Source organism: Artemia franciscana, chromosome 5, assembly GCF_032884065.1.
Source record: "Artemia franciscana chromosome 5, ASM3288406v1, whole genome shotgun sequence".
NCBI lineage: Eukaryota > Metazoa > Arthropoda > Branchiopoda > Anostraca > Artemiidae > Artemia > Artemia franciscana.
In genome coordinates this window covers 946894-961629 of record NC_088867.1, presented here as the reverse complement: position 1 = coordinate 961629, position 14736 = coordinate 946894, and the positions used below count along the sequence as shown (strand labels likewise).

The 14736-nt window shown below is 33.1% G+C and overlaps 1 protein-coding gene across 4 annotated transcripts in view; it reads left to right on the top strand.

Annotated features, from left to right (window-relative positions):
- LOC136026840 (carbonic anhydrase 1-like) overlaps window positions 1-14736 on the top strand; it is a 54343-nt gene that overhangs the window by 15972 nt on the left and 23635 nt on the right. For all 4 annotated transcript variants that reach the window (XM_065703551.1, XM_065703553.1, XM_065703550.1 and 1 more), the window contains exons 2-4: window positions 4443-4672; window positions 5614-5849; window positions 10488-10616. In XM_065703551.1, the coding sequence (XP_065559623.1) occupies window positions 4443-4672; window positions 5614-5849; window positions 10488-10616 (595 nt within the window). The remainder of the gene's footprint in view (window positions 1-4442; window positions 4673-5613; window positions 5850-10487; window positions 10617-14736) is intronic.

The window sequence follows — 14736 nt, the reverse complement described above, 5'->3', positions numbered from 1 at the left end:
TTCGTAAAAAAATTAAAAGTTCTAGTTGCCTTTTTGAATAACTAAAATTGGAGGATAACTAGGCCTATTCCCCGCTCCTTTTTTCCCAAAATCGTCTAATTAAAATTACGAGGAAGCAATTTAGCCAAAAAAAAAAAATTAATATACAAATTACGTTTTAATTATTCATGTGCTGAGAGCCAAAATCAAAACATGCATTAATTCAAAAATGTTCTGAAATTCAATAAGAAAAATAAGTTTTTTTTATTTGAAAATAAGGAGCGATATTAAAACTTAAAACGAACAGAAATTACTCCTTATATGAAAGGGACTGTTCTCTCCTCAACGCCTCCTCAACTTTCAGGTAAAAAAGTTTTTTTTTTATTTAATAGCGAACAGAAATGGGTAGAAACAATAGACATTTGACCTCAGGCAGGAGTTCTACGAAGCTTTCCAAAATGCAAAGTCATATCCACCAATCCGGCCTAAGGTCCACACTTTCCGTAAAAACTGCAGAGGTTAAACCCTTACTACTTTCTAGGAATAAACTGAAATTTGGGTGCTAGGAAAAAAATCACGACAAAACCAAAGCAATTATTACTTCTTGCAACACAATTATTACTTCACTGCCTAAATAATAAATATCAATAAATCTAGTACAAATAAACCATCTTTTTAGGTTTCCCTATACTGTTCGGATTATAGGAAACTAGCGGTTTACTGAAAACAAAAAATAATGACTGAAAACATTTACTGAAAACAGTAAAAGTAAACCAATTAAGAACACTTTTTACAGAATAAAAATATTACCAATCCCTTTTAAGAAAAAGCAACAACTTATTTTTGTATTGTTGCTTTATTATTTTATTTTTTTTTCGTTTAATTTGGTATCACTTCTGCACAATGGCTCAGTTCGCTGACTGGTTCTCGTTTTGGTTCTGAAAAGGACACGCCATGATTATTTTGCAGACAAGTTCGAAGTAAAGCCATCTTAATAGCATTAGGACTATAGACTAGCCTTAGAATTTTATAATAGCTTAGAAATTCACTGTTGTATAGAGAGGAATAACCGGATTTCTAGAGTTCCTATTATGTCTTATATTTGATCTTCATTTCGAGCAATACTGAAGCATATTTTTCACAATTTAAAATTGTATATTACTCACTATTGGTATTATAGCTGCCGAGACCAAAATACTACCTGATAAATCAATCCAATATTTCGGTATGCTGTTCATTTACTTTGCGATTATTAGAGAAACATATTTAATTTTACGCTTATGTTTTTAAGATAATTTTAATTGTATAATGAAAGTTACTGATACAAGATTATGAAAAGCTTTATAGATTCGTTTGTTGTTCTCTGGCTACATACTCACTTGTGACTCCCAAATCAATATTCCTGTTTTTATACTTTTTTTTATATTTCTCTTTTTTTCTTATTTTTATATTTCTGTTTAATATTTCTTCATATGTTTTATATTTCTCACAATTTAAGATTGTATATTCCTCACTATTGGTATTATAGCTGCCGATACCAAAATACTACCTGATAAATCAATCTAATATTTCGGTATGCTGTTCAATTACTTCTTCAAAGACATAGCTATTCAAAGACATCTTCAAAGACATAGCTATTAAATTTTTTATTATGCTAAACAAATGGCTATCTCAAAATTTTAATTGGGTGACTTTACGAAAAAAAAATGAGCGTGAGAAGCGGCCTTGTCGCTCAACAAATTTTTCTGTCACTTAAGTAAGCGCTAGAACTTCTAATTTCTGTTCGAATGAGTCCTCTCGTAATTTTCTAGGACCACTGGTTTGGTACAATCACTCCTGGAAAAAAACCCGAATAAACACGCATTCCGTTATCTTTCTTCTGGCCAAAAAAAAAATCCACATTTTTGCAGATAGAAGCTAGAAACCTCTGCAGCAGGGCTATCTGACACGCTGAATATAATGTGATTTTCATTAAGATTCGATGACTTTTAGGGGGTCTTTCCCCCTTTTTCAAAAATAAGGCAAATTTTCCGAGGCTCGTATCTTTTGATTAGTAAAACTAAACATGATTAGACTTAAATATTTAAAATCAGCATAAAATGCAGTACTTTTGATGTATCTATTGGTATCAAAATTCTGTTTTTAAGAGTCTCGGTTACTATTGAGCCGAGTCACTTCTTATTTACAGTTCGTTACCTCGAACTATTTTATTTCAATATGGTACACTCATTAAATTAAGAAAGGATGCGTTAACAGGTGTCTTTGAAAATTTGCATATACAAAAATTAGATTACTTTTATAAAAATTAAAAATGCATTTTTTAATTAAACAATGTTTTAATTAAAACTATTTTTAATTTGAGAGTTTTTTTCAAACTATGTTTATAAATTTTCATTTACTAAGGGATCTGGGAGATGGAATGTACAAGTGGGGGGATGGTAAACTACCAGTGAATGATTTTTGACAAAGGTGATTACAATGGTATCCTTGTTATATTTCTCGATTTTTCCACTCAGGGATAACACAGAAAAAATGTCTTTATTCATCAAAATAACAATTAGTAAGTAATGGACCATTTCCCTAGAGGCTGGGGGGGGGGCTATGAATATCGGATTTTTCGACTATACTGAACAAAATGACTATCTGAAAATTTTGATTGGATAAATTTAGGAAAAAGGGACGCTGAAGGGGGCTAGTTGCCATCCATTCTTTTTGGTCATAAGAAGGGCACTAGATTTCCATTCGGTTAAGCTTTCGATCATTTGTTTGATACAATCACCCCTCGAAAAAGACAAACAATGAAATAAAAAACAAACAAATAAATACGCTTCCCTCATCTTCTTGTGGCAAAGAAAAAATAAACACAATATTCCACAATTTTGCAGAAGGGAGTTTGAAACCTTTACGGTAGGGGTTCTCTGCTATTTTGAATCTGATGGTGTAGTTTTCACTAAGCTCACTTGACGTTTTGAGGATGTTCCGCTTTTTATCGATGTAGCTTTTGATGGATAACATTAAACTTAATGAATTTCACTTATTTGGAATGAGGATAAAAGTCCGATTCTTTTTATGTATGTATTGTCATGAAACTCCTTTATAGATTTTTGATTACTATTGGGTCGAGTCACTCCATACTTATAGTTCCCATCTGTTTGATAATATTTTCAGTATTTATTTTCTACCAAAAGACTTCAGGAGTAACAACAGCCATTTGAGTATATTACACAAAACAAATTTATCCTTGACAATTGGAGAGCCAACTAGAAACTTGAAACAAGCAAAAACTAGCTAAATAAATAATTGTATAAGCAGCTAAAATTTAAAATTCAGCTTCACTAATTGATTTCTTAAACTTGGCAGGTAGGCTACCTTGTTTTGATTTTGCTTAGTTGACATATCAATTTGTGCATGCAGGGGTATAATTAGAAGGGGTGTTTGAATTTATTTTCCATGGAAGCTCAAACATATAATAGAAAGCACTCTTTTTGTGTTTGTAAGCCCAAATCTGAAGTTTGAAAAACTCACTAATCTTCTATAAGACCAAAGAATAATTGTTTCAGACTCACCCCTTCCCTCCTCGATTGAAATTTATGTGGACGCCAATGAAGCAAAATATTACGCTATTAATCAAACAGTGCGTTGTAACAAATTGTAAGTAAGAAGCAACGCGGCTCAATAGTAAGTGAAACTCTAAAAAACGGAATTTTGATACCAATAGATATATTTATATAGATATGAGGTTTGCTTGTTATGCAAATACCAAATGATTAAGATAAATTAAGCTTAGTATTATCCATCAAAGGGTACGAGCCTGAGAAAACTTGTTTGATTTTCAAAAAAAGGAGGAAACACACCTTAAAAGTCAAAGGTTCTTGACGAAAACCACACTATCGGATTCAGTATATTTAGAGAACCTTATTGTAAAGGTTTCAAGGTCCTATCTGCAAAAATAACCTAATAAAAAATACTATTTTTTTTCAACTGAAAGTAAGGAGCGATAATGAAACTTAAAACGAACAGAAAGTATTCCCTATATGAGAGTTACTGTCCCCTTTTCAATACTTCGCTCTTTAGGCTAAAGTTTGTCTCTGTCCCTTTAGCGTAAAGATTGTTGTGTTGAGGAATTGACAGCCTCGTTCATATACGAAATAATTTCTGTTCGTCTACTTTCAGTTGAAAAAAGGGTTTTTCTTTATTTTTCACTAAAAAGTACTCTTTTCTACAATAACACAAATATATTTTGACAATCGTTTCGAGTCCAAGCGAGCCAAATCGATATCAAAAGAGCTTAAGATAATTCCGTAAGGTTAATTTTTTTTTTTTTGGATGGAGGGAGCAACAAGACTGAAGGTTTTCAAAAACCTGGCCCAATTTTCAAGTAACTTTCTACGAGGTTTTTGTTATATTTGAAATTACATGAAATATAGTTGTATATATGTATATATGTAAATATATAATTTCAGATGCTTTTCCCCATTTTCTTTTGTGCTACGCTAGTAGTTTTTGAACCGGTTAGTAGTTTCTTTATGCGACCTGTTGCCACCATTACCAAACAGAGGACCATCATCACCACACAAACTGTCGCACCAACCTGTTATGAATTAGCCGAAGATTTTAGCGTCTGTGGAAGAAATGCAAGGCAATTGGGATTTGACACTTTTGGGGATAGTGTGTTTCATGCCTTTGATACAGCGTAAGTAACTAGTAAAAACACAGTGCTTTAGCCACAATATACACGTGTATAAATGTATGAGTGATCCTTGTTCTTTTTTTTAACTCAGTGTTGCCAAGTTGCACTGTAAAAATAAGTAAGCAAAATTTACTCGCTAAAATTAACTATACTTTTCCTCCGTTGGAATTCAAATATGATTCTTTTGTTCATTTCCTAAGACAATTACAGGTTCAAAGGAAACCTGACCTGTTTTTCACCCATGTTTCCTTTTTTCAATTTCGATTTTTTTTTAAATTTTTTTATTTTTAATTTTTGTTTGCCTTTTTTAAATTTTGACACCTGTTAAGAGCTAAAATTATATGACGGCTTATTAAGATTATTTTCATCAAAATTCAATTATTCTACTTTTTTTAAACGGCATATGTGGTTAGGACCAATTCTAAATTTGTAGTGAACGCATAAAAAAGAGTTTACATACTTTGTATCGTTACATTTTTCTGATTGTTTATTTTTAAATTTTTGTGCTATAATTTGATTTTCCAAGAAAGAACTCGGAAAAGCTTCCGAAAATGTTCTAAAATGAAAGTATGAGAAAAAGTTTATTGGCAGCAGAAATGTCATTCAATCCTTCAAGTGAGATTTTAAAAAGGCAAATAACTGTTAATTATTGAAAATTAAAAGAATAAAAAGTTTAAATGATAGTTTTTATTTTGACCTGTGGTGCAATTACCTTCTTTCCACAAACGATAAACAAAGCACCGTAAAGCAGTTCCGAAAACTATGGAAACAATAACTTATTGGAATGTAAATTTAAAAATGTTATACAATCTACCAAGTCTGATTTCACAAAGACAGATAATTGTAAGTTACTGAAAATAAATATAAAACAAATAAACTTTGCAAGAGGGAAGACACTAGAGATGATGGTTGTCGACCCTTATTTTAATTATTTTCTATTCTAGGTTGGAAAATGATCTTTACAATTATTACCCTGCTGATTACGTTCAGCCAAGCTTCGACCAATCAAATGGAAGAGGAAATTATAGATTTCTCTCTGGCGGAATGAGAGGAATGCTTGTAAGTAAAGAAACAAGATTCGTTACTGCTACAGTTTTTGAGACAAGTGGACAAACTGAAATAGTAACGATAAATTGCTTGAATCCAGGAGAAAGGGTTCCACAAAATATGTGCGCAAGAAGTAAGTAAAAACTTATAATTTTACAATTTAGTTTTCCTGCTTCATATTCAAGATCTTAGTTACAAAAGTTCAGTAAAGATGGCGGTGCTTTCGATTGAGGCCTTGAATGAGGTAACGCATGTAGGTATATGCACGTTTGTTGTATAGGTGCGTACGTGTATGTGTTCAAGCGTGTGTGCATATTAATGGACATCTGTCTGTCTACGTGTGTTTTGTCTGTAAGCTTATGTGCAGTTTTTTTGCGCATTCATATTTACTTTTTGCTCACATTTTGTCATGTGTGAATGCATCTGTGAAAGCGCAAGTTTGTTATTGTACCTGTGTGTAATGTCTTAGTATATTTTTTTGTGCTTATGGCTGCATGTAATGTGAGGACTGGCATGTGTGGTTGCATATATGCATAAATGTATCTTTTTAGATCTGCACGGGGTTCACTAATTTCACTGACCCGTATTTCACTGATTCATAAAGAATAAAGGGCCTTAATTCGATTTATGAGAATGATATTTAAAATGTTCCTTTTCAGAAAGAAATATTTTGAAGTTTTTTTTCAGTTATAGCAAAAGGCTATAAAATGTGCCAACCACCCCTCCCTTTTTCAACGGTAGGAGACTGAATCCAACAATGAATTATAGGGTCAAAATTTTTTTCAAGGGGTTCTGCTTATAAATATTGTTTTAGTGGAGGTGAAGCCTCCCAGTTTATGTGCAGGTATCCTAATAAAAAAAATTCTTTAATGTATTTCTGTGGCACTCTCATTGTAGCCCTAAAAAGTGGGATCGAGCCAAATTTATTGTACAACTTGTTGTTTTGACATAAAACCAGTCAAAAATCTGACAAATGGCAACTTGTTTCATAGCAACTTGCAGTTTTGACATAAAATCAGTCAAAAATCTGACAAATAGCAACTTTTTTCATAGCAACTTGTTGTTTTGACATAAAATCAGTCAATAATCTGACAAATAGCAACTTGTTTCATAGTAACTTGTTGTTTTGACATAAAATCAGTCAATAATCTGACAAATAGCAACTTGTTTCACAGCAACTTGTTGTTTTGACATAAAATCAGTCAATAATCTGACAAATAGCAACTTGTTTCATAGCAACTTGTTGTTTTGACATAAAATCAGTCAATAGTCTGGCAAATAGCAACTTTTCACAGCAACTTGTTGTTTTGACATAAAATCAGTCAAAAATCTGACAAATGGCAACTTGTTTCATAGCAACTTGCTGTTTTGACATAAAATCAGTCAAAAATCTGACAAATAGCAACTTTTTTCATAGCAACTTGTTGTTTTGACATAAAATCAGTCAACAATCTCACAAATAACAACTTGTTTCATAGTAACTTGTTGTTTTGAGATAAAATCAGTCAATAATCTGACAAACAGTAACTAGTTTCACAGCAAATTGTCGTTTTGACATAAAATCAGTCAAGAATATGACAAATAGAAACTTGCTTCTTAGCAACTTGTTGTTTTGACATAAAATCAGTCAATAATCTGACAAATAGCAACTTGTTTCATAGTAACTTGTTGTTTTGACATAACATCAGTCAATAATCTGACAAATAGCAACTTGTTTCATAGCAACTTGTTGTTTTGAGATAAAATCAGTCAATAATCTGACAAATAGCAACTTGTTTCACAGCAACTTGTTGTTTTGACATAAAATCAGTCAAAAATCTGACAAATAGCAACTTGTTTCACAGCAACTTGTTGTTTTGACATAAAATCAGTCAAAAATCTGACAAATAGAAACTTGCTTCACAGCAACTTGTTGTTTTGACATAAAATCAGTCAATAATCTGACAAATAGCAACTTGTTTCATAGCAACTTTCTGTTTTGACATAAAATCAGTCAAAAATCTGACAAATATTCTTCTTCCTTTGAAGCACTCAGGTTTCAGGAAAATATTTGACTGTGGTCATTGTTATATGTTCGTATAAGTCTGTATTTGTGGGTATGTGTGCATTAACGTATGAGAGAGAAAAAAAATAAGAAAGATTTGGATCGAATATATTGTCTGATAAAACTTGAATCAGGCTATCATAGAGGAAAAAATAAGAAAAAATTCCCACATGCTTATGAACTTGTTTTTTCTAGTGTTCAAACTATATTTCCAGTTTTTTGAAGACACTCCTCATTATGGTAAGAATAAGTACACTTTGTATTTAAGGCAACTCAGCTGTTTGAAGGAAATTTTCTCGCAATATCTCCTCTTCAGGAAACATATGTTTAGAAGAAAATTGCTATTCTCGTTGCTATCAGTTTGTCTTAGCTCTATTTTATCCAAATCTTACCAAGGCTTAAAAAGCTTTAAATCCAAGTATCTGATTTGACCTAGATACAGTAGAAATACATCCACACAGAAAGCACATTTCCCTTAAAACTGGTTCAAAAGCCAAAATTTCTTCAGGAAAGTTGAATTAATAAAAAGAAAATTTATTTAGTATTTCAGACCCCTCCAAAAAAATCTTTAAATTCCGTTCCAAAATTCAGGCTGTGTCCATCTATGATTTGGAAATTACAAAAAAAAAAACATCCTATAAGATAGCAGAGAGGATTAAGGAAGATAAAAATTTATTATGCCCAATGGGCGTTTAATAAAAACACCTTCTTAATTGTCTTTAAAAATCTTTCTTAATTGAATAAGAAGGTGGTTTAAATAATTTAGTCTTGACCTTTTTCATTTCTATCATATGCATAAAAACAAATCCACTTTCTTTGTAATCTTGACAGCCTTAAACTACTTGCAGTTAAGACGTTCAGCTACTCACTCTCAGCACATCTATTCATAATAAAGAGTAAAAATTAAGGATAGTTAAAAAATAGTCTGAATTTATTTCTATCCCAACAGATTGTGGTATTGAACGGTAAGTAAAAAGCCACCTGTTTTAATAGTAACAGAATGTCTTAATTTCACAAAGGGAATTATGAGAAAACTCACTATTGTCAGAAAAATTGCAAAAAACTCAAAATTTTGGCAACTATGAAAATATAAAATGTATTTTTCTATCGTTGCTAAAATTTCACAGGGTTCATTAAATCTAAATTACCGATAAAAAGGTCCAAAATAAAGCCATCTAGATGCGAATTTTTCTACCGTATTCATTATGTTCATACCGTCACTATAGAAATTTTAAGTTCTTGTGTGCATAAACACCGTATTTTGTTTTTTCCGATAAATTTGGTGACGGTTGTGCGTAAATCTGTTTCTTTTTTATGGGAGTGATTGTACTAAGGTGGTAGTGCATTGAGCATTGAAAGAGGGCACTTTGGGCCGAAAATTCAAATTTCTAGAGTCCTTTCTAATCAATAATCGGAGATTGTACCGCATGAAAATACTGATTTTTGCCGTTTTGTGCCTTCATTCATGTTTTTTGGCTGAAACAGGAATAAAATATATTGCTATCAAATGAAAGTCCTCCGATGAATTTAGAATTATTGAAAAACTGATTTGACCTAGATACAGTAGAAATACATTCACAAAATTTTAATTTCTAGAGTCCTTTCTAATCAATAATCGGAGATTGTACCGCATGAAAATACCGATTTTTGCCGTTTTGTGCCTTCATTCATGTTTTTTGACTGAAATAGGAATAAAATATATTGCTATCAAATGAAAGTCCTCCGGTGAATTTAGAATTATTGAAAAACTGATTTGACATAGATACAGTAGAAATACATTCACACAGAAAGCACATTTCCCTTAAAACTGGTTCAAAAGCCAAAATTTCTTGTGACCCATTCTTTCCTAAGGAATGCAGCAGTAGCTGCATTCTATAAAAAAGTGAACCATGGCCCATTGTAACCAAAAGTTTAAAATACATTACAATAGAAGCTGTCCAGGGAAGAAATTTCTTAATTAACGTTATTTCAAATATTTTAACTATTATTCAGAATCAATCAAACAAAATTTGGAGTGATTGAAGTCAGTTTATGACAATTTTTAGTAATTTCAACTAGTGATTCTACGACTTTTGGGACTCAAGGGTCATTCTTAAGGAATTGGGACAAAATTTAAGCTTTAACGTAAAGAGCGAGGTATTGATGAGGGGGTGAACCCCCTCATGTACGGTACGTAAGTTAATTCACAATTTACGTATATTTTTTACTAGTGAATACGGTCGTAAAATTAATTCACGATTTACGTATACTTTTTACTAGTGAATATGGTCGTAAAAAATTGAAAGTTTTAGTTGCCTTTTTAAGCAATCAAAAAATTGGAGGGCAACTAGGCCTACTCCCCCGCTTCTTTTTTCTCAAAATGTTCTGGTTAGAAATATGAGAAAGCCATTTAGCCAAAGAAACTTAATATGTAAATTTCGTTTTAATTATTTATTTGTTTTAATTATTATGTTTACTGTTTTAAAAAGTAGAGTAAAACTTTAGCGTAAAGAGCGGGGCGTTGAGGAGGAAAAGTCCCTTTCATATACGGAGTAATTTCTGTTTATTTTAAGTTTTAATGTCGCTCCTTACTTTCAGTTAAAAAAACTTGTTTTTTTTTATTTAATGAAGGAAGAATCCACGCTGTTATATGAATAAGCTACCCTATGTAAAGGTGTTTCAATTTAACATATTATTTTTGGCCAGACAATTTGAATCCAACTTGTTTTGATCTCTTTTTACTTTCAGATCCATGTGTTCCCAATCCGTGTACTAGAAATGGAGATAAAAATGCTAAATGTACAGTTGAAGATAGTGGCTCGTATTCATGTCAATGCAGTAATAATAAATTCTTCTCGAACGGTATTACATGTGTTGGTGAGTTTTTTCTTTGCTCTCTTGCTATCTTTGCTGATCATTCAATAGAATCAAACTTTATGAAGCTTGTGTATAGCACCCCCCCCCCAGCCTCCTTAATAGGTTTCACAAATTATGTTTGTAGAGAAAAAACAGTGTACATAAAACAGTTCAATAGAAAAAATTCTTTTAGTAGACAGTTAAACACAACAATTTAATTTCTGGATACATTGGTAACATATACAGTAGCCGTCATCAACAGAAAAACCAATAATCTTTGAATATTTCGGTCACATACGCATTAACATATACAGTAGCCGTCATCAGCATATAAATCAATAAGTTGTTTGTGTACTGACGTCATGTTTGTCGACTGTCCACTGACGTCATTATAAGGATTGAGCATTATGACGTCATGTATGTATTTTGTATGTTTGTATATGACGTCAAAGGCTTTGTATATGACGTCATTATAAGTATATAAGAAGGCGTTTCAAAGAGAAATTTTTAGTATAGATCTTAAAATGACAGAAGAAACAGCCGAGGAAGCTGCTCAAATAGTTAATTCAAAGAGAAATTTTAGTATAAATCCTACAATGGCAGAAAAAACAGCCGAGGAAGCTGCTCAAAGAGTTAATGCCAAAAGGCTTGCGGCTAAAGAACGCAAAACTGCGCAGTTAGATGAAAATCAACCTGGAAAGCGAGAGTCAAAACGTATCAAAACTGAAAATGATAGTGATGATGATTGGATTTGGGATTTTGACTTAGATAAGGTTATCAATTACTACCAGATTTTTGTTAAAAAAGCAAAGGTTCGGCGATATGTATGTCATAATGACGAAAGACAAGCCAAGGTAAAACAAATCAAAGAACTTGAAAGTGATACCGATGAAAAAAAAAAATGACATTGAAAGGACTATCGTTTCCCAGTTGCAACATCTTTTCCACAAAAATTAATAATTTAGTGCTTCTGTTCAAAACAACAATCGAATTGATAATACGCAACTATCAACGACAAGTGGCAATCGTTATGGTCGGTGATCAGTTCTTACCTTGAGATAATATTCTTTATAGGCGAAATAATCAGTTGACAATAGTTGCTTAAACTCATCGATGCTACGATGGTCTACAATATCCTATCATTTTTTGGGATGGAGCCGACGGCTATCACTTTAATATTAAATTGTTAAATCCAGCCACTAACAAACAAATGGATAAGAAATGCAGCGCAATGAAATATTATGCCTATAGATTAATGATTCGTCATTTATTACATTTACATATAATCCATCTTGGGATTAGATACAACAGCTTTTACATCCTCGACAATCACCGGTTCATAGACATGCCATTACGGCCCGTGTCTTCCGCAAAAGTTGCTCTCCTTCATATCCTACAGAGTTATGGGAGAAATACAAATGGCAAATGGCCGAGAATATACTCCACCGAATACGGCTAGAAAGGTCAGATATGACCTTGGACTTTACAACAAAAAGTTATAACTGCACTTTAGTTATGAAGATTTGTGCTTATCTATTGCAAACAAACTTCTCAAGCATTTGGGGATGCCTTCACCGGGACACAAATGACAAGCGGGACACAGGGAATATAAACGACGACTGGGACAGTCAAAGAGAAATTACAGACCGAGACACCCGGACACAGGGAATGCAAATGACGACCAGGACACAGGGACACAACTACAACGGGGACGCAGGAAGGGCACATGGGGGATATATAAATGACAACGGGGACACAGGGACACAACTACAATGGGGACGCAGGAAGGGCACATGGGGGATATATAAATGACAACGGGGACACAGGGAATATTCGATTAGCAATTACCATCAACAAAGCCCAAGGGCAATGATTAGAAAAATGCGGTATAGATATGAATACGGATTGTTTTCCCATGGACAATTATATGTTGCACTAGCTGTTGGGGTGGCGCTTCGCGGCACCCCAACACCTAGTTGGTGGGGGCGCTTCGCGCCCCACCCCCCAAGCCCCCCGCGCGCGTAAGTCGGTACGCGCCATATTAGTTACGCGCCATTGTAGGTTATCCCGGTCGTCATTTATATTCCCTGCGTCTCGGTCGTGATTTGTGTCCCGGTGTCCCAGTCTGTAATATCTCTTTGATTTTCCCGGTCGTCATTTATATTCCCTGTGTCCCGGTCGTCATTTGTATCCCGGTGTCCCGGTCTGTATATACATTCGTTTTTGAATTGGTTTATGATGAAATAAATTTTTTGTTTTTTCCTTTTTTTCTTTTTAATTTTTTTTTTGGTTTTTACCTTTTTTTAGCTTCTTTAGTTTTTTTTCTTTTTTCTTTTTATTTTTTTTTTGTTGTTTTTACCTTTTTTAGTTTTTTATTTTTATTTTTTTCAGTTTTCTTTTTCTCCTTTATTCAATTTTTAGTTTTTTTCCTTTTTTTCTTTTTAGTATTTTTTTTTGCCTTTTTTGTTTTTTTTTCTTTTTCTTTTTCGTTTTTTTCGTTTTTTTTCTTTTTACCCTTTTTTTTAGTTTTTTTTTAGTTTTTTTCTTTTTTAGTTTTTTGTAGTTTTTACCTTTTTTATTTTTTTTTCGTCTTTTGTATTAATGCTAAGGCCAACGTTCGAACCTGGAACCTCTCTCATCTAGAACCTGGAACATAACGCTTTACCAACTCAGCTACTTCGGCTTGAATATATTTACCTTTTTTATTTTTTTTATTTTTATTTTTTTAGTTTTCTTTTTCTCCTTTGTTTTTGCTAAAGCCAAGGTTCGAACCTGGAACCTCTCGGACCTATAAACTGGAACATAACGCTTTACCAACTGAGCTACTTCGGCTTGAATACATTCGTTTTTGAATTGGTATATGATGAAATAATTCAGACGTCATATGCGGACAGGTACGTCACTCGACAGACACACAGAATTTTTTTATTTTTTTTTAGTTTGTTTAGTTTTTTTACTAGTTTTTAGTTTTTTTCCTTTTATTTTGCTAAAGCCAAGGTTCGAACCTGGAACCTCTCGGACCTAAAACCTGGAACATAACGCTTTACCAACTGAGCTACTTCGGCTTGAATACATTCGTTTTTGAATTGGTATATGATGAAATAATTCAGACGTCATATGCGGACAGGTACGTCACTCGACAGACACACAGAATTTTTTTAATTTTTTTTTAGTTTGTTTAGTTTTTTATTAGTTTTTAGTTTTTTTCTTTTTATTTTGCTAAAGCCAAGGTTCGAACCTGGAGCCTCTCGGACCTAGAACCTGGAACATAACGCTTTACCAACTGAGCTACTTCGGCTTGAATACATTCGTTTTTGAATTGGTATATGATGAAATAATTCAGACGTCATATGCAGACAGTGACGTCACTCGACACACAGACACACAGACAACTTATTTTTATATAGATTAATGCTAAAGCCAAGGTTCGAACCTGAAACCTCTCTGACCTAGAACCTGGAACATAACGCTTTACCAGCTCAGCTACTTCGGCTTGAATAGATTTACCTTTTTTAGTTTTTTTTTTATTTTTATTTTTTTTAGTTTTCTTTTTCTCCTTTATTTTTGCTAAGGCCAAGGTTCGAACCTGGAACCTCTCGGACCTAGAACCTGGAAAATAACACTTTACCAATGTGATGAAATAATTCAGACGTCATATGCGGACAGTGACGTCACTCGACACACAGACACACAGACAACTTATTTTTATATATATATAGATAGATGTTCAAGAGTAGGCAAACCTGACAATCTACTTATATGCACAGACAATGGGACAGCGAAGAATATTGTATATTCGTAAGTTTTACGTAGTTAAAAACATATATATATATATATATATATATATATATATATATCTATCTATATTCACAGGTGGGACACAGGGACACAACTACAATGGCGCGTAACTAACATGGCGCATAATGACTTACGTGCGCGGGAGGGGGGGGCTTGGAGAGGAGCGTGAAGCACCCCCACCAATTAGGTGTTGGTATGGCGCGAAGCGTCACACCAACAGCTAGTAATCTATGGATATTTTGGTCACACACGCAATATTCGTCATCATCAAACAATCTCTGGATATTTCGGTCCAATTTACTATGGTCGTCATCAGCGGTTCACCTGGTGATGACTGTCACTG